Genomic DNA, 26,394 nt, shown 5'->3' on the forward strand with positions numbered 1-26,394 from the left:
TCTAATAGCTATGATGACTCACCCACAAGCCAATATTAGACATGTGAATCCAAGCAAGAAAGCAAGGAAAAATTACATATAAAACTTACTTTTGTTTGGTAACACTCCACAATGATCAAGAGAAGCAGGAAGAGATGCATGAGTAAACATGCACAAAATGGCTTTCTTAAATATGTTTAATTAGCTTCACATCCTCTTCTCCAAAATTCACTTAGAAATATTTTCCTATTAGTATTCTGTTTTTTACTTCATACCATTAAATAACAATTTACCAATACATGATGAAACAATGGGTGATAATAACTGCAGACTTAGGTAACATTTCGTATCTTTCAGTTCAACTGAGACATGGCGAGCTTTCTGCCCCCACACCATAATTTTCTTTAATGAGTATGTTTTCTGACATCTGGCAGACATTTAGAAAAACTTGCATTTTTGTTTTAAATGCATCATGTAAACATAATATCATGAAATAATAAAATCTGTCATCCCATTCATGATAAACCTGAACAAATAAGGGAATGATGAATAAAGACATGTGTATAAACATGGATGGCAAATATACAAACAGCATAGTGTGTGCAGTCAACCTTTTGCATTGACGGCTAAGCAGAAAGTTGGTAATAACTCTAACTGTAGCTATGTAATTACATTTCACAGCAACCAGTTTATAGTCAGCTTCCTCATACCTGAAACTAGGTGGCATTTTTCACAAACACCCATTCAATTATAAAAATTACATTTGACTTTGTACAAAGCTGGGATATTACTATTCTGATTTTCCTCATAATAACATTATTTCTCACAACCATGTTAGTAAAAGTGGTTATTCATTGTAAAGTGAAAACAATGAACTAACCAATGAGATTTGAATCTATACAAAATTACACTTACACTCCTTTACACACCTCAAAGATGATTCATCAGATCTGAATTTCACTGATTTGAAAAAGAACAGAGCTTTATCAATACTACTGTCGCACAAAAGAGAAAAATGCTCAGCTCATGAATCCTGAGTCTTCTATCTCTAAAACTGACCGGCTCAAAATTCCTTTGCCCTCTTTATCTTAGTTTTTATGTTTCATGCATTACCCCTCCCGATTCCTCTGTGTACAAATCTTCAACTACCTGACCTTCTGCCAAGAAGCACTGCTCCCTTCACATCCACATGCTGAGATCCTCTATGCAGTTAACTTCACTGTACACTAGTTATATTGGTTAGGCCCTACTTAAGATGATCCCAGTGGAGTAAAGAGCCTTTCTTTTTACTTTCTTACTGATATGAAACAAATAATTAAACATCCAACACGTTCCCTATCTTTATGATCGCTCTTCAAACACATTCAACATCTTTTTTACCTCTGGGCCCTCTCACTATATATATACTGTATGCTATTTCTGCCCTCTTTGGAAATTTTTGGCAACACTCTTATATGTCACTTTTAATAGGCATGTCCATCCCTATCTCCAGAAATATCAACTCATAATCTTTGGGATAGCTCACTCGTCACCCTCGTACAGCTAATTCACCGACTTTCCTTCTGACCAATACGTCTTTGCCATCTCAGATATCTCTAGCTATGCTGATTGTACAGCAACTACACTGCAATTCATTCTTGCTATAAAATCTAAAATCTTATCTGGCATACTCGTTACGGTGGCTGTCACCCAGTGACATACATACACAGCCCTCTCGACAATATAAAACAGCCTTGGGAGGAGAGATTTCTGTTATCTCTTTGGATTACTAATAAATTACTAAAAACAAAAAATAGAGATTCCATTAAAATCACATGAAAACAGATGAAAATATGAGATGGATCTAAGCAGCCAACAACTTGACCTGCCATACAACAGGAGCCTTAGTCAGAATAGTTCCTTGTATGACCTCTGTCTTTATGACCTACCATAAAAACCATGCATACATAGGAAAGCCTATAAATGCAACATTTTAAAACAAAATTATGCCCTTTAACAGTCTAATAATTTATGATAACACTGCAGAACATGAAATATAATGAATACACAGTTACTAGGAAGTTTCAGACACAGATGAAACCAAAGGTTTTAATAAATCTCAACTTCAAGGTCAGAATTTGGCTGTCCAATGGGCTGAGGCTATTTGGCTGAATAACAAGAGGCAGGTTTTTTATATGTATAGATACATGTCTATATGTCTAGATCCCTGGGATACAGGGAGAGAATACTTCCCATGTATTCCTTGCATGTCATAGAAGGCAACTAAAAGGGGAGGGAGAGGGAACTGGAAATCCTCCAATCTCGATTCTAATTTTCCAAAAGAAGGAACAGAGAAGGGGGCCAAGTGAGGACATTCCCTCAAAGGCTCAGTCCTCTGTTCTTAATGCTACCTCACTAACACAGGAAATGGCGAATAGTATGAAAAAAAAACATTAGGTAGTAGTAGTCAGAAGGAATGGCAGGTAGGAGCCTCTGCAAACACTGCACTAGAGTTGCCCTCTGTCACTGGCCTGTTAAGGGTGAGGCAGTAAAGGCTAAGAAGCAGCACTGGAGTCCACTAGTAAAGGAGACTCTACTGCCTTGGCCACCCCTTCAAGGGAGCTCCAGTTGGAACAGGCATCAGAGACACAAATAAACAGATAGAACAAAAGGCTTCAACAGAATACATTTTTTCTATCTTTTATGACAAGAACTACACAGCCTATGAAACTGAGTAGCCATACCACAACATTCACTGGTATAGTATGTGCAAATGTGGTCTGAGAAATAAAAGTTTGTCTCACTTATGTCAAGCACAGCACATTCTATGCAATTTTTATAACAAGCATATGGTTGTCCTTATGACTAACAGCTTTCACAACGTTAAAAGAGCAACACAACTCCAAATACTGGAGAAAAATAGCATATCCAAATGTGGTGGAAGGAAGAAAAAGTGAAGCAAATAAACCATATTCTAGCTTGTGGATGAACCATGGTTATCAGACTCTGACAATATGCATTCATTAGCATAACTTTTTAATCTATTTTTGCAAGAAACATGTCTGTGTTCATAAAAACATAAATCAGGTATAGACAAACTGCTTATTTGACTACAAATTTATATAGAGTATGGGTAAAATTACAAATACATTAAAGCATACCTGGTACAACAAATATTCAACAAATGAGGTAGCAAAATAACAAAACTAGTAAGAAAGTTGAATATATCTGCAAATACACCAGCCTGAAAATAAAATGAACATATATACATTATACAGGTAATTAGTTAGTTATGTAAACCCAGGAACCCTTCCACTGGAATCCCGCAGCTTTGCAGATGCAATCCACATGGGAGTAAAATAAAATCAATTCCTCTGGGGAATAAAGGGCTTTGATATTGCTGCTGTACTCTTACTCTCTTGATGATGTTAATATAGTCTCATCAAAAGTGACTTCTTGCTCGCATTATTTCCACTTGCAGTAGGAATACTGAAAAACCCAGGAACCCTTCCATTGGACTCCGGCAGCTTTGCAGGTGCAATCCACATGGGAGTAACGTAAAATCGATTCCTCTGGGGGATAAAGGGATTTGATATTGCTGTACTCTTACCCTCCTACTGATGTTAATATAGTCTCATCAAAAGTGACTTCTTGCTCGCATTATTTCCACTTGCAGTAGGAATACTGAAAAACTTGCATAATAATTAGCCTGGTAGTTTCATGAGCCCTTTCATGGGGTTCCTGCAGCTTCAAAGATATACTCCAGATGGGAACAGGGTAAGGTGGGCAGTTTCGTGATAAAGCTGTACTTCTTGTCTGCTGATGATGCACAGCCTTAGCAAAGGAGACTTCCCCACTTATGCTGCTACTTGCAGGCAAAGGTTAAGAGCATAATAAGAGGACCCATAACCCAAGGCCCCCACTTATGGGGCTGCAGCAGCTTCAAGGGTGTGCTACCATCAACAGTAGGGAAATGATGGACTCCTTTGGAGTAAGAGATTCCTCAAGGAGACTGTGCTCCTCTTCAATTAATGATGATGACAAAACTTCAACAAAGATGACCTTACACTTAATGTAATCTAATGCACATGAAGTTCAGAAACACTTCACCAGCATTGCATATTCGCATCCACTCTCCAGCTGTCATGAATATTGCCCTAAAACCAGGGACCCCTATCTACAGCCAAACCCAACAGACTTTTCCATGGTTTATCCTGAAGACTTCACATGCCCAGGCTCAGCACACTGTGTACTGTATTGCTCCAATTCACTCTAACCCATGCATGCTTTACACCCTCCCACATGTCCAAGCCTAAAGAACTTGAAGCCTCTTTCACATCATCCTTCCATCTCCTTCCCAGTATTCTGCAGTACCACCTCACTATCAGAAGGGTTACTTTAAAGTGGCACAGTAAGCCAGTACTACAGTGGCTGTCCTCTTTCCCTTCTCGGCTTTGGATGCTATCTTTTCTCTCAAATTTACATTCATGTGTTGCTTGCATTCACCTCAGAAACAGAAAATCTCTCCATTTTACACATAACAGGACAAACTTACATAACTCATTTATTCTTAATTCAAGATTTTCCTTAGAACAATCATTTTAACAGCAAAATTATCGAAAATCAGTTTAGCCTGAATAGCAGATTCTGCCATCTAACAGAAGATGGCTGAGAGACACACATTTATTAACATATCCAATCAGCCCAGCTGATCCAATATGATTAATCACTGAACATATTCTCAGTACTTCCCCAAAACAATCTAGCTTATACAAGCCAATCATATCCTCAAAAAAAGAAATGAAAGAATCATTAGCCTGCTAATGTGAACTAATCACCCAAACTCTAGTCAAGTGTCAACACAGTTATGGCGAAGAAAAGCCAGATCTACCAGCATCCTATATCACGATAGAAAGATAGCAGATGCATGCGTCCATCTGTTAAAATGCATTTAGTCTAGTTACACATATCCAATTTTCGGTATTAAAAAAGCTTGAATGAAACATGCTTAATTAAAGACACAAACAGCAGCATACATGGGGAGATAAACACTAGCTTTCACAATGCTAAGGTGCATTCAAACATCTCTCCATCTAAGAAATACGATCAATTATACACGCAAACAACACAACACTTATCACACACACAAACACAACTAAAGTTCTGGTCTAATTTGTAAAATGACATAAAAAAAGAATGGACACAAAACACACACAAAACATACATGCAAATGCTTTCACCATGTCACTCACTGACCAAGCAAAATAATTGATATGTCTTTTAAAGCAAAACTTTTCTAATTCCAAGTTGCAGTACTATATTCCATCAGAATATAAGCATTGTACTTAAAATAATTCTACACTGAATACTTACTGAAATTTACATTCCACCAGCACCAAGAGGTCTTTACATCTAAGTTAAAAAACAAATATGTTAAATAGTGTGAAATAAAATACAAATTGACTTATTTACAAGGCAGAAGCTTTGAGTGCTTGGAGGAGCTACGGAGTTTGCTTGAGAGAGACCAATCTTAAAACCTTAACCCCAAGTAACAATGTCTAATTTTTATGAGTATATTTGGAAAACAGTAAAATTCATGTCAGCTATATATTCCTCTGCATGATCTTGGACATGAAAATGATCATGGGCATGAAAAAAATCATTGAGGACTGATCATGACCAATTTAGACTGAATACAAACTGTACACAAAGATCTTAAAGGACAACTACAATTACAAATCAGCTGCAAGAACATTTCAGCAAAACTTAAGACTGATATGTTAAGCACAGGGTACAGCATTCTATCTTAAATGTAATCAGTCTAATGTGTCACAGCATATCTTCTCTATGCTGTAGGATCACATATCAGAATACAGAACGTGGAAATATCATCCAAGATGGCATGAAATTCATCCATCAGCCTATCCAAGACTATTCACTGTCAGAATGTATCATTTATTTACTAAGAAATATACTCAAGCAATACAAATGTAGTCTCTGATCTCTACCCCATTATAGAAGTCTGATTATTCACAGAGTGAGAATCTATATGGTATATAAAACTGCAATGTCTACCAAAATATAATCAACACATGGCTAAACTGATACAAACTGTAAACTCTGTTACAGGATTCTTAAATAATGATACAAACTTTGTTTTAGTTGAGTTTCACATACTAGCTGTGATCTTCACCCCATGTATTATCAGTACTTCACACTGCCTAGGAAAGGTAAGGTCAGCTATGGCAACAAGCTATACTTTCTATTTCCCTATCCACTGTACATCTACAACAGTATTTTCCTTGCTAACAGCATTATATCTTCCTCATAGTTTTTCTCACATAACAGATCCAGATTATCAATAAATTATCAAGAAATCTGATAATACTTCTGATTAATTTGCCTAAGATAATAAAAATCTAGGCAGTAAATGAAGATTTAATATTAAAAAAATGGGAGTGTTCACCTACATCTGCAATACATAATTTCTTATTGAATTTTGGTCAAAGACAACCATCACTTTCATCTTTGGAGAAAAATTCAATCATCTGTCTTTTATAACCTGTCCAAACCCATCTGCCTAAAACGTAATCTGTCCTATCACTAATACATATCTCACTTAACCAAGAAAAAAATATCTACATAATGTTCACCTGAGACAACTAACTGCTTTCAAATGGAACGCAAATTCTTTTTTCAGTAATTCTAAATATTGCTACGTATACACATCCCATGATATGTGGAAATGTTGAAGTTGATATTGCAAATGATGATTTCTATTTCTAAAAGTCATATATGACTACACAATAAATAGGTAATCAACAGTAATTCAATATATTATAATAAATGATGGCTATCAATTCACATTAAGAACATTAGAAATACAGTCTAAAGGTACCATCATACAGGACATATTTCTAGTCTAAAGAAAAAGAAGAAACACATTCCCTTTATCAAACAACAGACTTTAATATCCCACATGCAGTGTTATCATGTTTCTTTTCTAACTTATGATTTCAGAAGATAAGGCACCTACAGTCAAATATAGCAGAGGATATGATAAAACTGCACCTATTTATTTACAATGAAACTTAAGGGCTTAAATGTTGAGGCATAAGTTCTATAAGCCATTTAAGTGCAACTGCATTTAAGAAAACACACAACAGTAATGTGTCTGATGTACTGATCACCCAGGAAGCTGAGAACATATCGAAGACCCAGGATGTGCAGGAAGGCCACAGCTGACCCACTAACTTGAGTAAACCATTAAGTAGCCAGCAGCTTCAGTGAACCAATGAGGACCGAAGAAGATGAGCAGACTAGTTGGTATTTACAGGATCTTACCGTATGACATTCAAAGGCACGATCATGTTCTTGCCCATGCAGTTTAGCAGGTCCTCTCCAAGGGGTTTGGACAATTCAACCCATGAATATTTGTCAATAAGAGGTACATCTTCAAGTGCTTTACAAACTGGAACCAGTAAAGTTAAACACATTCCATCGTGATTGCCACTGGGAGCACTTGTTTTCAGCTCTACACCAAGAACACCTTGAGGTCTGTGAGGAGGTAGATCAGAGCCAAATATTTCCTGTGCAGGAAAAAAAGTTTTGCATTTTAACTTAGCAATGAAATCAAAATAACTCAAAAACACACAATCAATGTATGATAATACTGAGAATGTGCAACAGTTCTGAGTTTCTCAAACTCATTTCTGTTCCACGATAGGAATAAACTGAAGGTTCAATAGCTCTTATGTAAAGCCATGACAGTAACAACATGCAACAAGTGAGCAAATGTAAAATTACCTGTGCAATACCTTAAATGAACAGTTATACATTTGGCAACATAAAACATCCCTTGCTGTTGTTGTCTGTCAATGGGTTTTGTAACCCACCAAAAGACAGCAACACCTCCATATTAGGTTACTCTTCCCAAACAGGAGGCAGACTAATTTCTCCAAAACAATCTACAAAGAATGAGATGCAAATGTATACATTATCCTTGTCCCTGTCTACAGGGCACATCCTTTAACAGCATATAGTAATGAGACATTCACCCTGTTAAAAAGTTTGAGAAGCAAATCAATTCTGATCTCCAATTAAAGACTGACTAAGTGCAGATGCTGCTATTTAGTGACAGGTTAATCTAGCAAATTGCTATTTTACATACCGTGATTAGCAGAAGGATAAATGCTCATAATAAGTTACCAGTGGTGACTTGTAGGATAATGATGTAGCCTTCAGCTTGGATTTTATGTTAAGAATTCCAACCACACAATCTCCCAGCCAAAAAAGTGAAAAAGATGATGCTGTAAATTTCACACCACTCCTCCTTCTCATGTTTTGATACATTCAATCCAGCTTCTTGCTGAGTAATCATATCCCCTCAAAATTTGTTTACAGGTACATTACATCATGATACATGGTTATAAAGATTTGCCAGGTATAACATTGGCTCATCAAATTGATGGATGATGACTGAATGTCATGCTGACTTAAGGTTTACGAGAGTGGATGAATTTTTAGAGGCATAATCCATCAATAACCAAGATACCTTCTTCTACTATGTTGAAGGGTGATTCAAGCAAAGGCAGAATACAGTACAATAATTTGAAAAACAAATTCAATATTCATCTAAAACAATATTAATCAAAACTTACATCATCATTTACTTACAGTCATGTACTTCCTAAGAGTGGAGTGAAGGGACCTTACAGGGTTTATCTCTGACACCGGAAGATGAGTTGCAGTTTTGTCACTGGTCAGAACACACACACGATTGCTGTGGAGGAATAAATGACAAAATGAAAAGAGCACTGAATATCTGTAAAAGGTACTGTCAATACTGTACACATATGATCTTTACCACTATTTTCTCTAAATTCTTGTATTTCATTCATGATTTTTCCCAGAGGTTTAACTTTCTCTTCACCACCAATTATTCTTCACATTATCCCCTAGTATCATCCCCTTGTAAGGTGAAGCTTTTATGCTGAAAGTCCTTCCATGACTTATCTGTTCAATTTTTTTTTAATGAATTCAATCGATCAATACATATAGATCATGATCTTAAACTTACAATTTCTACTGTAGTTGAGTTTATATTTTTGATGGATGTAACATTATCTATTTATTCACTGTTGTAAATATCAAAGACACTCGGGTGTGATAAAAGCATTAAGAAGGTGCTATAACTGTGTGGCCAATGTAACCAAAGATCTTCAGGAAGAGGTAGACTGCAGAAGAAACAGGCGCAGTCAGTGAATGCTAAAGGAATTATCAATGTTGATCAGATGCAATGAACATAATCTATGTGTAGTGAAAATGTCATTCTCAATACGAGGGATCAATTTTGTGAGCAAAATTAATAATTATAAAGTGATGTTTTTGTGACTTGCCTCCTTCAGCTCACTGAACATAAGTTGAGAATATATTGTATACAAGTTGGGTGAAAACCTGTGTTCACTTGCACTATCAAATTCGAAGGGAAACAAAGTCATATGCAAATACTGACAGAAAAATATTCTTTTTGTTAGGAAGAGGAAATCAACAAGACAATGCTACCCTCTAATAGCTGGAATAGAAAACAAGGTAAACCTTTGTGTACATAAATGATGAATTGTTAACTACAGATGAATACTGAAAAAATCAGCACTGTCACCTCATTACTGTCTATGCTTAGAAAATTCTCTTACAGACCTTAACTAATAACACAAAGCAGCTTTAACAAATGAAACTGATCATCAACTTACTTTACTCTCTTGCGAATGGCAATCACCAGTCTGAGAAGTAATCTTGTGTATGGTTTGTCAATGGGCAGCAGATCAGTATGCCAAGGCTCTTCTTGTCGGGTCCAGTACTGTCTAGCACGCTGGATCAGTGGGTAAATGTCACTGCCTCTGAGACTGAGTTCTCCAAGATTTTCAACCCACTTAGCCTGCAGTGACTCCTCATCTGCAGAAGCAGGTGTCTTGAGTGTTCCACCTGTGGGGAAACAAAATACAAAACATGATCATGGAATCAAATGGTTACTAGCATCACTGAGAGCCTAAGCCCACACTCTTAACTAAAGAACTGGGATCCCTCAAGTTAAACCCCTTACAATTAATATTCATAATTCTGAAACCCATCTAAAAGTAATCAATTGGTCCAGTAGGAGTTCTGTGTCCTTTCACTGGCCTTTCTATCTTGGGTTATTCTTTTTAAAGTTACTTTCGATTGTAGTCACTTCTTGGGAAGGGATATATCTGCTCACATGTGAACTACTGATGCCCCTTCAGAGAACAGTCTATTAATCAATATCTAACGTCAACCATTTTGAAAAAAAAAATCCTTGAGTAAAATTCCAAGCTTCAAATTACAAAAAGGAGTTAAACTTAAGATATGAAACACTGCATCAGCCTTTCCTTACCTACCACATTACCAGTCACAACAAATCTGAACCATGAACCTGAAGCTGATTCGACCATCAGTAACGTGGTAATATCTGTTTCTAGGCCCGTCTCCTCTAAGACTTCTCTTTTGGCAGCTTCCTGGAAACAAGCACACCAATATCATGATATTTCTAACACTAAAATCCAGCAGTGTGCAGGCTTTTACAAATAGCTGTGAATTTTATTTATCATCATTTACTGTTCTTAGGAGACTATTAGCATCAAGACAGTCATCCTTACAACCTCTAAAAGAGGATTATGAAGAAAAGCAAAGCAGTTTGTGTTGTGATAATCATCCACCACCTACAGCATTTCCATACAATTACTTGACTCATGATATTATTGTGCTCTTCAAAACACTTCCAGGAGGTATTCCTTATCCAGAAATATCTCTATTTCTGAATGCCACTGGTCTCAAGCATAAGATTAAAAGTGGTTTTAAATATGTATGCAGAGTACATTCCTCTCATGCTGTAAAATGGGCATGACCAAAATCAAGCTAATTTACATTACATAAAGTAACAAACAAAGGATAATTATGTAGTACAACTAATATAGGTATGAATTTCATGTAGACTCCTTCCCATAACATACTGTGCATACATTAGAGTCCACCTCCTAAAAACATGATTCTTAAGGAAAATATCACATTTCACAGAAATCTGATGTATTCTATGGACTATTAAAGGTAAGAAGAGATGCAGTTTATCCATTAAAATGAAGAGACATTTACTATGGAAGCATATTCAAGGCTACTTAATGGTCTGATGGATACAGTGAGATGCCACTCACCACAATGGTCTCTCCAGCCTCCATACGTCCAGCAGGAAGATACCACTTTCCAGCACACGATCTGTTACCATGTAAAGAACAATGAAGACTTACAAGTTATCAAAAATTATTCACAAAAGTGAATATGAATAAAAAAAATATTTATATTTTACATAACAACAAATACAATATACCTAAATAAATGAGTGGCTCATCATCAATACTTATACAATCTCTAAAATCATATTTACTGAATGCATAAAAATACCCTTACTACAATAAATCTATCAGGGGCCTTCCCTTTTATAGTTTATCATTAACTCAATTTCTTCATCACCCAGTCTTACAATCACCTCGTCATCCAGGCATTAATCCCCCTTTGTTGGATGCAGCTAGTTCATTACTCGGGTAATGAGCCCCCACCTTTACTATTCAAACTCATTTTCAGTTGTAAATGTACACTTAAGTCATTGTGGTGACTGATGTTCCATGTTACATGTACATGCATTTTGTTTATTATAGAAGACACATTAATGAAAAATAGCCTCCTCACTAAAAGTAGTCAATATACGCTGAACATGCATTATAATCACTACATATAAGCATTTCATATTCAACTGCTCTAAGTTTGTTACATATATATATCGCATTTATGGTAAGCTTATGAATTTCACTGTAAAGGAACCATATTCACTACAAGTGTACCAAGCCTACTGTAAATGATTTAAAACTTTTGACTGCCTAAGTGAACTAGACGTGCTCCATTTCAGCTTTCTGTGTTCTTTATTTGCAGTCAAGTGCTCCACATTCACTCTGGGAGATTACTTCAGGACAACCATATCCATATCTAGCAGGGACTACATGAAACCTAAACAAAAAATGTCATAATAGAGACAACACATCCATAAAATCTGACAAAAGCTATAATAAACCACAATAAAACTAAGAAATCGACGAAGGAATCGCTCAAGACAAGATGGGCAGGAAATGACAGGCAGAGGGCTAACCTTTTGGCCTCCTGCATCATAAGGACATGGCCCTCCTCGTTGATGAGTACGGCTGCTACAATGAAGCACACATTCTCTCGTAATGTCGGTGTGAACTCTGATGGCACTGCTGGCGCTACACCTTTTGCTGCTGTAAGGATGGTGATGAGGGTCAGTCCATGGAATCCTGGCATATGAAGTAGACTATCATGTGAGCATCTTTTAATTATATGCAATACTACCATTTGCTGAGCTTTGTCTCTCAATTTCGTATAACACCTGGAATCACTTCCCCTGTGCCATCTCTTAACTCATCTCTTACCAGTTATTGTTCTATCAATCCATTTGAGTATGCATAATTATACTGTGTGTGATTACTATACACTCCTGCTGCCCCATGTCTTAAACTTCTATATGTATACCTTATTTTACTATGTTTTATACACACACACACCAGTCTAGACCAAGTACCTCTCTATTGACCAACCCTAAGGAAAGGATGAAGACTTGGGCTGGGTGTGGACAGACTGCTACACCCTGGATTCAAACCTGAACCTGGATGGGCTCATATTGCCTCATGGTCTATAACACTAAGTTTTACACTACAGTGTGTTTCATGGATGTAATGATTTAGCTGTCTGTACTGGTATTCATTTAGGCATAGAAGAAAATATTATCAGTGAATATTACTAGCTACCTTAAAAAAACTATGTACATCTGAATGTTACTAAATGAAACTATCAACTTCCCAATAGTTACAAAAGGAGGTACATGGATGACAAATGCTCTTCACTGACCGCTACTGAAAAAAAAAAAAAAAATACATCCAGCATATCCACATAGCACCTGACTGTCAAGTCAGTCAGCCAATTACTTGGTGAGTGTATGGGGCACTCCAGTCAGTAAGCATACCTGTGACATAGTAATCAGCCAGTCAGAAGATAAAAGGCACCCCAGTCGGCCCCTGACTTAGTGAGAGGGATTCCAGAAAGCCAGTTAGTGAGTAAAGGGAATGCAACTTTGTGAGAGTGATGACCCTGTCATGCAACAGTAAGCAGGTAAAACACAGACCTAAGCAAACACTACACCTCTTAAACAGACAGTTTCAATTTGTAAACCCACCAGTCACTCTACCAGTTCTTTAAACACCAGTTACTCCATCATTACCCACAACACCAGTCACTTTCGTCAGTCCTCCAAATACCCATCACTTTACAGTCCTCTACATGACAATCCAGCACATACCAATCACTACCAGTCCTCCAAATATCAGGCACTTCAAAATTCCTCCATATACCAGTCAATCCAACAGTCCTTCATGCACCAGTTACTGCACCAGCCAATCACAGACCAGTTACTTCCCCATTCTTCCAGAGTTGGGGCACCACGAGTGTAAGACTCCCTTCCCGCACAGTACAAATATGTAATCATAAATAAGGTAATTGATAAGCCCTTCACCAGTCCTTCACACACACCAGTCACTTCTCTTGGCTGACCGCAGAAAACAGAGCCACGTGAGTATGGATGATGAAGCTTAGGTCAGTGGCCAGTAATCATGAGAACAGTTAAGACATCTATGTGAAGCTCGAATGACTTTTCCAGCCAAATACCATGGAATTGGCTCGATATCAATCTTCTGTTGAGGCAGGGCGTAGTTCGCTTTAGTTACCCTTGCGTCACGGCGTTATTACGACCCTTGGGTGAGATAATAATACGGCCTTTAATCTGCTGACCTGGAAGAATCAGGTCGGAGGTCGTGCTTAAGGGTCGTACAGTCGTGCTCGAATGTCGCACCGTCGTGGTCGAGGGGTCATGCCATTAATCAAGGGAAAAAAATGGATACTGTCAAAGAGAAGGGGGGAAAAAAAGGGGGTTACCATGAGTTTTCACATATACTTTCCATACACGTTTTTCGCCTTCTCGCCCTCATATCCACCGGAAAATAATAATAATAATAATAAACTGCCTTGACACAATAGCGCCGAGTTTAAAGGTTTAGAATTTAAATGAATCCGACACTAAACTGATTACGGTGACATTGTACCGGTTTTGGGTTTAGAAAGAGAAAGGGAGAGAGTTATGTGTACCCACTCGGAACCCATAAAACCACATAAGGACCATGAAAGTGAATTATTTACAGCAAGAGGTCATTATTTGCGATTTACACCCCCGTGAAAGAGTTAGACTATGAGGGATACCTGTTCAGGTCATCAGCAGATGTGAAGATGTTGACAGAACAGTTATAAGTTCTACACAGGAAAGTGAACTGATGAACAGCCATGGAAGTTAGGAAAGATGGGAATATAACTTCTACAGAAATAAAAGTAATACAGGGAAAAAAAAACTAAGGAAAGATATAACACATGCTGAAAACTTTAACAATTCAAAACATTAAAACTATATAAAAAAAAAAATTCAGTTGAATGGACACCCAACGAATGTAAAAAAAAAAAAAAAAAATCCCCTTATAAAAATAAAACTATGAACTGAAACTATATCTTAGGGTTATGTAGGCAAATCAATTATAAATCGCCCACAGGAAAAGGGCAAAAGATTTTCAACAGAATATTTAAGTGTTCGACCCAAATGGATAAAAAAAAAAAAAGAGGTTGTTCACCTCGCGTATACATGTAGAGTTGGTCCAATCTAAAGCTGGACGTCAAAAGATTTGTCTGAATTAATGGAATTCGACCACTGTGAAAGGAGAGGGAGGGATATATAAGTTGAACAAGAAAATATATATATTCTAACACCTTCAAACCTGGAAAGTACAATCGCAAGAACCTTTGGCATGAATGGATTTGGCCTTTAACCACACCCTAGAGGACTTCAGCTTAAATTTAGGCCAGCCTATTATATACCCAGGTGTCGCATCGTCATGCTCAAGAATGACTGTATACTCGTTGATCATGCTGGTCAGGAATAATCAACGAGAACAAAGACCGTTCAACTATACAAAAAAAAAGAAAATGCTTTTAACAGGGCAAACGAAATGATTTGATTGCGGGAGGGAGGGGGGACATGGGGCGAATAAAATGGGGAGCACGCACCACGGCCATCATAAATTTTCATAGTCAAATTACTACCCTCCACAACCCACTCACTCCCACTCTAATCGTGGCCTGGTACTAAGCAAACTGGAAAGGTACTTGTAGTGATTACTGAGACATTACAAAACATGACAACAATAAACAGATTGATAGAAAGAGCTAGACCTTCGTGGGCAAAATTCTGATTGCACAGGTGGTAACAAAAAGCAAATTTGAGTAATATATATATATATATATATATATATATATATATATATAGAGAGAGAGAGAGAGAGAGAGAGAGAGAGAGAGAGAGAGAGAGAGAGAGAGAGAGAGAGAGAGAGAATAATAAGTGACTTTACAGCTGGAATTCCGAAGGGGCGATCACATGTTAATGACACATAACACGTCACTGACTCACATTAATGTGCAAGAACGGCAGAATAATTTCCACGTTTAGTTTCTTTTTTCACATCGAACACACCTTAATTCAAGCTATAATCGTTCTATATGAAAAATATTCTAAGTCTTCCATGTCTCTGTGGTAAGTCAAATAGAACAAAACAACAGTTACTTCCAAAATACACCATTACGTTATGAAATCAACCACAGGTAATTCAAAACAAGGCCATTCCGTTTAGCATTTGAAATGATGCAAAACTCACAGACTGTTTCTAGCTGGCAGTCTTTAATTAAAGGTGACGGTATAGGAAGAAGGCCATTCGCAATACGGACAGTTAATGATTTCATCAATGTTGACACCTCCGTGGGAGCCAACCCAGTTGCCAACCACCCATTACCTAGTCGTCACTTCCGTCAGTCGTGATCAACAAAATGGTTCGGACCGGCCACATCAATCATCAGTCTCAGCTGGGAGTTTTGCATTCTTCAACCCGTTAAGTAGTGAGACGACAGCACCTCCTCCTCCTCTTCCTGGTGCAACAACACATTGTCCAAGCAGACACACCCATGATCAGCTACCCCACCTGTTAAGGTTTAGGTGGCAGGCAAACCTGGTGAGAACACCTGCCTGGGAGAGGGTTCCGAACCACAGTTCCTTCTATCAAACATGGTCGGCCAGGCGTGTGAATGACACACCACCACCACACACTCGCCCACAGCCTTCACAAAGTTTAACAATACTTTCTACCTTTAAATTAATTTCACCGACTGTTCAACCCAGTCCATAAACAAAAATTATACTGAAAAATAATTAGATGCCAGCATCAATAAAATAATTTCACACACACACACATAATATATATATATATATATATATATATATATATATATATATATATATATATATATGTATGTGTGTGTGTGTGTACTCCACCTACATGAGGTTCCACAGCGAGTGAAGAGTTAAAGAACTCACTCCAAAAAGTCCATCATTTCCCTGCAGCTGAACGTAACGCAGCGTTGAGCTGCAGGAGCCTTCGGAAAGGTGTCCTGGGTCACATTATGTATTCCTCCGAAACATGGACCCTTTCTTAGCAGGGGGAGTGAAGGGGATAGAACAAACTGGAACGACGTTGTATACTGGGGGCGACGCGCTGTCAAGAGCGCCAATACATAACTGGAGGATATATGTGAGCAAATGCAGGCCTTTCCTCATATATATATATATATATATATATATATATATATATATATATATATATATATATATATATATATATATATACTCTCAGAGTTTTCGTCTATTTCAGGCGAATTAGAACATTACGCGAATGCCTTATGAACAACTCATTACTGACAAACCCTCCACAAGAAGAATATCATAATACCTCATGACAATGGTCGTGTATATCAAGGCACAATACTGACCGCAGTGCGGAAGCCAAAGTGTCCTTAGTGCACTGCATCATCTGCTTCTGTTGGTGGAGACGCCATGGCTTGCTGCCATCGACCTCTGACTGTTTTGTTATCACACCATGGCGATGGGTTTGGCGACCTCATGCTCGCTCCTCCTCCCTCCCTCCCTCGCTAGACAGAGCGTTTCTTCCTGACTTTTACGCGGAAATAAGTGCGGTGGGGAAATAAGTGCGTGTTCCAGGACTTCCGCTGGGTGCGTCGTTGTAAGATGCGCGTAAGAAACGCTACAATTACCGCTCCCTCCTAAAAAAAAAAAAAAAAAACACCATGGCTAGCTTTGGGGACAAATATATGGCCTACCTATTTTCTTTAGCTACGTTGCAACAAAATGGAATTATCCCATGGCAACAGAACAAGTTGTAAAAGTCGTGGTAGCCCAGGTGACTCAGGCCAGGGTGAGCTTCTTATGTAAAAATAATACGGAACACGATATGGCAACGAGTCAGCCATATTAGCACAGTGTAAACGAAAGGAAAATTCGTTATGTGCAGTCCACACAGCGGAACTTCCACACAGAAGATCCTCCATCAGGAACTGTTCTGAAGAAGCCCCCTCCTCCTTTCTTTCCAGAGTTCACCCACACCTGGAGGACTGGAAATCTCCAAAGCAGACCAATGAAGACTTGTTTTCTGCCTTGAATCTTCGAAATCGCCTGTTGGCCCAATGGCTTTTGCTTTCCAGATTACGTTACCCGTTCGTAATACACGCAGCGGGCCTACTTAAGACAAAACACGTATAGGAATAAATGCAATAGATTGAAGAGAACCACACACAAACAAACAAAAAACAATTTATGTCTGATTCTGAAGCCAAGAAACTGCTGAACTTAGAACGTGACTTTAGCGATGCATTTGTTCGCTATCGCTGAGGGAGTACATTCTACACGCAACGGTCGCGTCATTTCCGGGATACCAAGAGATGACGCAATAATGCTTTTGACATCGATACCAAGAGATGACGCAACAATGCTTTTGACAGCAATACCAGATGACGCAACAATGCTTTTGACAATACCAGATGACGCAACAATGCTTTTGACATCGATACCAAGAGATGACGCAACAATGCTTTTGACATCTATACCGAGATGACGCAACAATGCTTTTGACATCGATACCAGCTAACGCATCAATGCTTTTGACATCGATACCAGCTGACGCAACAATGCTTTTGACATCTATATCAGATGACGCAACAATGCTTTTGACACCAGGGGGCCTGAATTTTTAGAAGCCAGTCCACATTCCGACTCGATGCGTTCCATCTGGACAGCGTTTCTACAATTCTTCGAGGTGATTTCGCCCTGCTGATACTCGAGATCCAGAGATGAACTTGCAAGTTGAAAGGCAAACATAGGCAGCTGCCACCACCACTTCTCCTGCCTTCCTCCCCGCTTGCTAAATGAAGTGACCCGTTAGTAATATCCAAACCTGATTAAAATAAGACAGTCAAATGAAGCACCTACTGTCTCTACTCTATTTTTTTTTCTATCAGAAAATAGCAGATATAATTACGTTTTTCCTGGAATTTTCCTACTCATGAAACACATGTAATGTTGTCCCCCGGAAAAAAAAAAAAAAGAAAATCAAGTCCATCAGGCAATAACTTAGCCATGAATGTGCCTAGCTTGGTTGGGGGTTAATGACCAATTTAAAACATGCAAACGAATTAAGGTTGCTAACCACCTGTTACCTGTACAGCGTCAGCAGAGCTAACCAATCAGACGCAACCTCATCATTATCACAACGCGAACTGATTATCATGGATAATGACTTTGGATACATTAGCGCATGACACTGATAAGCGCTGGTATGATATGAGGGATAATGGGATTAGTTTAGTCTAGCGCATGACACTGATAAGCGCTGGGATGATAAAAGGGATGATGGGGTCGGGATATGGGGGGATGGAGTGTCTGGCCCCCCTAAAGATTACACTGATTGGATATGAAGATCCCGGATATGATAACTGCAGTGTACTTAAATGTTTATACCTTGACCCTTCCTTAGATTACGCTAAACGAACGATAATAATAATAAAAAAAAGGTAATCTAACGTGTTGTTTGATGTTTTCACAGCTTTTAAGGCGTCAGAGAATTTAACCCTGCTTGAGCTTTCAAACGCGGATCTTATGTCCAACCAATATATACCTCACGCTAACTTAACTTTAATTTGTGGCTTCCTAGGTTATATACGGATATCAGTCTCATCCTATTTCAGATGAAACAGTTCCAAAAATACTGCAAAACTATTCCAAAGCTTCTCTCTTTATAAACTGATGCGCTGCTACCTTCCATTTCTGCTTTATGTTACAGCCAATTACCCATGAAAGTTAGGAAAATTCATACCAAAACAGGCTAAAATCTATACCTCAATAAAATGTTTCTTAATATCTGATGGTATTTATACTGTTTCACGATTGTGCCTTGGCCTTTAACAAATGTTATAAAACTTTAAGATACCCGTTGCGAAATTAATTATTAGTTCGACAAAATTCATTAAAAGTATGGATATATTTACCCTGGGAAAAAAAACACAATATAAAAATAATCTTTTAAATCCCATATCTCATTCTTTGGACATACAAAGTAACTCTGTGACCATTAAAAAAAAATCATAATTTCTTCCTTTCAAAACCTGTTTCCCTTAAACCTCCCTACATTTCTAGCAGCATTTGCCCTGCACACAACTCTTTAAACCATTTCTCTAAAACAATGACAAAACTTATCACTGTGCGCAGAAACAACTACATCCAGCTCTTACACATATCCTCTCCTTCACTTCCTTCCTCAGTTCTGTTCTTTAGCGTCCGTTCCGTACCGTAATATAAATCCTTAAGGCTTAGCAACAATCTTACAACCTGTTTCTCAGCCTTAGGGTACTAACTGAACCTCGCAGTTTGTTGGGTAACGCAACATTTACCCTAAGGCTAAGGCAAGTCGTACATACTCGCTGAACTTTTTATATCTGAGGGAGAAGAAAGGTTAGTGTCTGGAGGTGGTCCATTATATATTTCTTTGGCTAACCAACAATACATTACCCAACCTTGGGGAGGATAGGTGGTTGCCACTGAAGTATATGCGCGTATGGCGTACCTACGCTTTTCGATATAATGCTGCGTATTCTATAACGCCCCATGCTCTTCTTCCGTATTCTAGTGGATAACCTATCAATTTATATCTATATATTATACTAGACCTGCACGAGTTTAGAGTAAACTCCTGATTGCACTGGCTTACAATACACTTCGTATATCGAGACAGGATATTTCAGCTGAGGTCGAATCATTCGGACAAATGAAATTCTTGTCTCCCGGTAACTTTTTTTTTTTTAACCATTTCAGCACGGCCATACCCGAGAATGCTAATTACCCCTTAATCATCCATCGTAATTAACCTACAGTGCAGTACAATACAGCACAAGAAGTGTGCCTATTGCAGATTACATACTGTAACTTGTACAGTAAAGGGAATGTGCATACTGTACATTACGGAGAGTGTAGCTACTGTAAATGGAATGTGCCTATTGTACAGTACAGGAGTTATGTCTGCCTGTAATGCAATTGAATAAGTGGACTTGTTAATTCAACCCCAACAAAATCAACACGACGGGACATGACATTCCATGACCAGAGAGTCTCTCGTACCTCGCCATATTTTTCTTTTTTTCATTTTCTTTTCGTGCCTTCACATAAAACAACGTTACATCCCGTCAGGCAAACACACTCGGTGGAAAGACGAAATACAAAAAAAAAGAAGCAAGTTTCAAGAAATGGGGCTCAAGAAGTATACAACCCTCTCAATGTACAACTGAAAATCACAACGACTGTGGTAGTGGATTGAACAGAGTAAACTACGTGATCAAGTTGGATGCTAAAACCCGTACAGCATACAAGAGCTTACAAAGGTGTGTATGACAGTAAGTGAAAGTTTCTTAAGAGACAGGACCACATGAATGTACAACTCCCACCCGTGTTCTGGAAGAAAGTAATTATATAATCAATGCTCAGAGCGCACGCACAAGCAAGCACAGGCACACACACCCACACACGCACATAAGAGACTGTGGGAGTACGCAGCGCACATGAGCGAAAAATACATATGCGTCACACACAAAAAAAATACTTATCACACGACCACCTCCCCACTTTCTCTTCAAGTGTAAAACCAGAGGAAGTGTGTACTGTGCGTCGCCATGGGCAGCCTCCAGGTATTCGTGGAAACTACTGATTTACAGATAAAAAAAATAAAATAAAACATCCATGCACGCGACTCTTGTCTCATAGGAAACCAAACTACCCTAAGTAGCAGTTGTATGAACTGCCATGCTAAACACATACCTACACTGATATATTTTCAGCTCTTTTCGTGGAAAGGTGATATATATATATATATATATATATATATATATATATATATATATATATATATATATATATATATATATACTCTACTGATATGGATATAATAACCCACTAACTCTAATGATTTATGAATCATATATTATTATCATATATATATATATATATATATATATATATATATATATATATATATATATATATATATATATATATATATATATATATTCTACAGTATGGTTGCGCTCAACACTAAACAGTGAGATTTTCTCATCAATTTACACTGTAAGAGTCCCATAACATTTCTAAACCACCAATTCCCAGCAGAATACATGTATCAAGGTCCTAGAAAAATACGGGCGTGGAAGTGTTTAATAATACAGTCAATGACACCAAGTGATAATTCTAAACTCCTCCTCCCACACGTAATTAATTATTCATGGAATATTCCCAAAAAATATATTTAATTCCCAACATTTCTGTTGGTAAACTTGCGGCTGAAGGCAGTGCGCTAACAGAGGATACCATATTCGCTGGACACCATGTCCACTCCACCTTCAGTAGAACAGAGAGGAGGTATATCTATTAGCCAAAATGAAAGTGGCAAAAAAAAAAAAACAAAAGTTCGAACAGGGGAAAAAAAAAAGCTTTTAACGCCCGAGGTGAACACGACGTAAACAAACGCCATCTATTTTTTTTTTCTTTCGGCCTTGAATCTTTGCGTTCACTCTTGGAATATACCGTACAATGGATAATTTACACACAGTTACGGCGTTCAGAGAATATCCGTAGACAACTTACAGTCATTCAACATGAACGAGGAAGAAAAAAAAATAAATACAAGCCCGTGTGTACTTGTTTTTTTTTTACCCAAACACTTCACTGAAGGTTTAACGGCCTAACTGTGTGGCTAATCGCATTACGGTACAAAACAAAATATATGTATGCCTACTGCATATATATATATTACTTTAATGAGACTACATAAATGCTCAATAGGCACGATGAAAGTTGCTTACAAAAAGCTCTGGGTCAAACTAGAATGCTTGGAGACCCGCCGTGGATGAATTAAGTGATATACAATGGGAAGGCTTGGTGGCTCCGGTGGGTCCTTTTGGCCCACCTCCCAGACCTCAAGGTAAGCCAGTGTGGGGCGAGGCCCTGCTCGGAGCGGTAGCCCACCCACCAACCCGCATACCTCCACACACCTGACACACCCCTGAACCACGTGTAGGGTGGCGGGATGCGCTCATATGTCGAAGTTGGGGAGGTTAGGTGTGTGTGTGTGTGTGGTGCGGCCATCCAAAGGGGGTGCCACAATAGGCTATAAGTGTGGTGGTTGGATAGGCTGTGTGTGTGTGTGTGTGCACGATGTAGGATTAGGATACGTGTTGGTGGTAAGGGTGGGCTAAGTTTGAGGGTAAGGGCGGGGCCAAGTATGGTGACAGTGGGGTGGGTGGGCCAAGTGTGAAGGTAATATGGACTAAGTGTGGTCACACGGTGGGCCAGGTGTGGAGGTATGTCATATCAGATGAGAAAGAAGGAGGCCTGGATCAGGTGTATCTGGGTGGGCGTGCGGGCGGGCGCGGGGGGGTGGGTTAAACCCACCGGTCAGGCATGATTTGGAAAGGGTCAGGTGAAGGAGAGAGGAGGAGTAGTGGCCGGCAGTTCAAGATAAGGTCACGCCCTAACTTTCCCCCTATCATCACTACACACCAAGCCACGTCCTAGCAGACTCATAGGAACCCCTTTCAAATTATAATGAGCATTATTTCCAGCATCAGCAAGTGGCTGATGCAAGCTTAACTGTGAAGATAACCCCATATCCTTCTGACGAAGGTTGAGACATATTTCTGAGACATATTTGTGAAGCCTATGTCCAACCTGGGGATTTGGATCTGACGAAACTTCTTGACAGCCAACGATTATTAGGGCGTCCCACCCATGGATAAGAACCCAGAGGGACGCCCTGCTGTCTTCAGCACCCTACAGTACGCTGTCTTTCCCTGACGAGAAATATTCAAAATGTCTATGAAAGCAGCGAGGGCGCCAACGACCAAGAGAAAGTCTTCCCCCGACCCCCCCACTACCTAAGGGGTCCAACTGAAAGCTCTGACAAGCTCAAGGGTCGAAACATCCCGCCGAGTGGTTGGTAAACACCTGCCATCAGTTACCTGTAGCCCCTCTAGAATGAACACCCTAAGACGGTAGACACAAAAATATTAAACGCCAACCAACCAAGTGTAAAGCTGCAAAGTATGCATGTTATTAGGAAAAGTAGCATCATTACCACCTGGAAAAGATAATTATGCAAAAGATAATGAACTAATAAAATAATAAAGTTCGAAATAACAGCAAGATTACCCAAAAGCATGACTGGTTCTTCTTTGATACTAACATAAAAAGAAACATTACGTTTCCGTGTGATTTCTAATACCGACAAATTTCTTCAATGGCATCACCGTCTCCATATTTCTAATGGCACCCACATTTTCACTGGTATGCTTTTTGCTGTCCTAATTCATCACTTTCAATGCAGATCGTGGAACAGGTCTCTGAATTTTCCGTATGCTCAATACCTTTTCAAATCTAACGTCAACAAGCTTGAAAACTAACTTGCAAAAATGTCACGGCTTTTGCACTGAAAATCGATGATCACTATTCAATTTGTACTTCAATAATATATATAGAGGGAATATCCTCACTTGGCCCCCTTCTCTGCTCCTTCTTTTGGAAAATATAAAAAAATGGGAGGGGAGGATTTCCAGCCCCCCGCTTCCTCCCCTATCCCCAAGGATTTATATATATATATATATATATATATATATATATATATATATATATATATATATATATATATATGATAGATAGATAGATAGATAGACAAATGGATAAATAGATATGCCGTTGTGCTTGTATTCAAGCACGATACAGAGCAATGTAATCCATCATCAAATTAGACACTCAAATGCTGGGCTCAGATAGCTCAATAACAGGATTTTATTTAAGAAAGAGAAAGAAAAAAAAAATCCTTCCAGCTCCAGGCATGTTAGAACGTGGGAATGGATCAGCCTGACTAAAGAGAATATGTCCCATGCAAAACGCGTACCCAGTATCAGACAGCGAGTCCTGGCTGACCCCGAGGTTGGCAACACTGCACTTCGCCATCCAACTACGGGAGCGCTAACTTTCGAAGGTCGAGGCACAAATGCTTTACTTCTGCTTGAAATACATCCCTCGGAGACAGATGACGGAGATGAAATACATATGGTCCACGGACTCTCGCGAAAGCAATACGGCGACGTATCACAGAAGGTCCGATTACCGGCTGAAAATGACATCATGGCCTTGTGAATTATTGATGCGAGGTTTGCCAAAGCAAGTGTGCGGATCGAACTCTCACGAGCCTTGCCCTACCTGCAAGTGTCACATAGTCAAGCAACATACGCACTGACGGGGGGGGTTGGAAATGCGTACAGATACAACTACGCATATACAATATCAAACCCGAGGTCCATTCCGATCTGTCCATTAATGATTACAACACAACACCAAGTACACCTTTTAAGGGGCTGCTCCGAGCCTCGAGTCTGCGCTATAATCAAAAGCAGGGATTTGACCGACTCCTTTACAGCGAGCTGCTCCCACAACACTGTCGTCAACTGACGGTGATAAAAGCTTTGCCGAAGGATGACATTTTCAACTTGCTGCCTAACTACAGGCTGGCAAAGTCCAGCAACACTAAGCTAGTCTATTTATGCTGGTTTAGCCTATCCCCATACTTCCCCTACAGTTACCGGGTGTGCCTCAATTGCATGGATGACCAGCAACTTAAGAAGGGTTGCTACTGCCTCATTTTTTTGATATTCTTGGGTGTTCAGGGGTGATAAAAGGAAGTACAGAACATGTGCCCAGTTCTTAACCTGAGTTTTTCCTCACACGACTGTGTGCAGTGCTACTGAGAAAGTGGGACTTGCTGTAGGCTGTTTCAAAACAATCGGCCATCTTTAACTTCAAGGAAATCTACTCGCACCCTTTCCCTTTCCTTCAATCTGGTATCCAGTTCCTCAAACAAACACACGTCCATTACTATATGTGTATCATCCCTTTCTACTAAAAGACACATCAGCCAACCGTAAAACTTATTCAAACTAGCTGTCTAAACTCTCTATTCAACCTTGAAAGTTTCTCGTTGCATAAGATGATGCTCAATGTCACTCATAACACGCCATCACTGAAAAGGATCCAATCGTACGTCCATAGCGGGCACATTCTAGTTCCCTTCCGAGTAAAGGAGGGGTAGGCAAAGAGATCTCAAGGACATTGTGGCTAGGTTCTCTCATAAATGAGTGTACACAAAGGTAAAGCAAAATTGTAAAGGGTTAATATCACGTCTTACACCTTAACCTAAAATAGACAACGGATTATTTTTACGCTGGACCCCAAATTAAGAGCATAGCAACATTGTTGTAAGAGCTGTTGATGATGGCGGTAGACAAGCCTAATAAATCATGGCAACCTCGACGAATTATATACATTTAGTAGAAACTTATGTTATATTATGATCGAGGTCGTCGACCAGTTGGCTCAGTGTGTTTATAAAATCAAGCAACATTACGAATAGCCTTCCACGCCCAATGTTCATGCTCTTTTCCCAATAATTATATCTACAGATTTTCGACAGTCATCTTATTATAAGGTATACTAAAAGTTGCTTTAGCTAACTTTCCACTCGAAAGGGTATCAGTGCTTTCAACACAATCATCCCTGTTTTTGCATTTCCAGTTCTTGAAGGTCAGCAGGATCCAGGCAATCATCTTCGTTTAAGTGGTGGTATATTGTTTTTTCCCGCCAAATACGACCATTTTCTAGTCATTGTCATTCTTCCTCTACGCTGCCAGTAACATCTGATTATCTCTTGTATTCTGTTTTGTCAGATTTTTTCTCCATTCTCTCCCCAGCAAGGAGAGAATTCTGGT

General features: G+C 38.9%; 1 protein-coding gene across 8 annotated transcripts in view; it reads right to left on the reverse strand.

Moving 5' to 3' along the window:
- LOC139761432 (8-oxo-dGDP phosphatase NUDT18-like) overlaps nt 1–26,394 on the reverse strand; it is a 37,264-nt gene that overhangs the window by 5,665 nt on the left and 5,205 nt on the right. For 3 of the 8 annotated variants that reach the window (XM_071685611.1, XM_071685614.1, XM_071685613.1), the window contains exons 2-7: nt 12,170–12,299; nt 11,184–11,244; nt 10,370–10,490; nt 9,711–9,942; nt 8,635–8,740; nt 7,303–7,547 (exon numbers count right to left, since the gene is read on the reverse strand). In XM_071685611.1, the coding sequence (XP_071541712.1) occupies nt 7,303–7,547; nt 8,635–8,740; nt 9,711–9,942; nt 10,370–10,490; nt 11,184–11,244; nt 12,170–12,299 (895 nt within the window). Of the gene's footprint in view, nt 1–7,302; nt 7,548–8,634; nt 8,741–9,710; nt 9,943–10,369; nt 10,491–11,183; nt 11,245–12,169; nt 12,300–13,393; nt 13,529–13,644; nt 13,862–13,881; nt 14,005–26,394 lie in introns of those variants that run through there. The other 5 variants (XM_071685617.1, XM_071685619.1, XM_071685615.1 and 2 more) reach the window with 5 other exon arrangements.

Source organism: Panulirus ornatus, chromosome 40 (assembly GCF_036320965.1).
Source record: "Panulirus ornatus isolate Po-2019 chromosome 40, ASM3632096v1, whole genome shotgun sequence".
Lineage (NCBI taxonomy): Eukaryota > Metazoa > Arthropoda > Malacostraca > Decapoda > Palinuridae > Panulirus > Panulirus ornatus.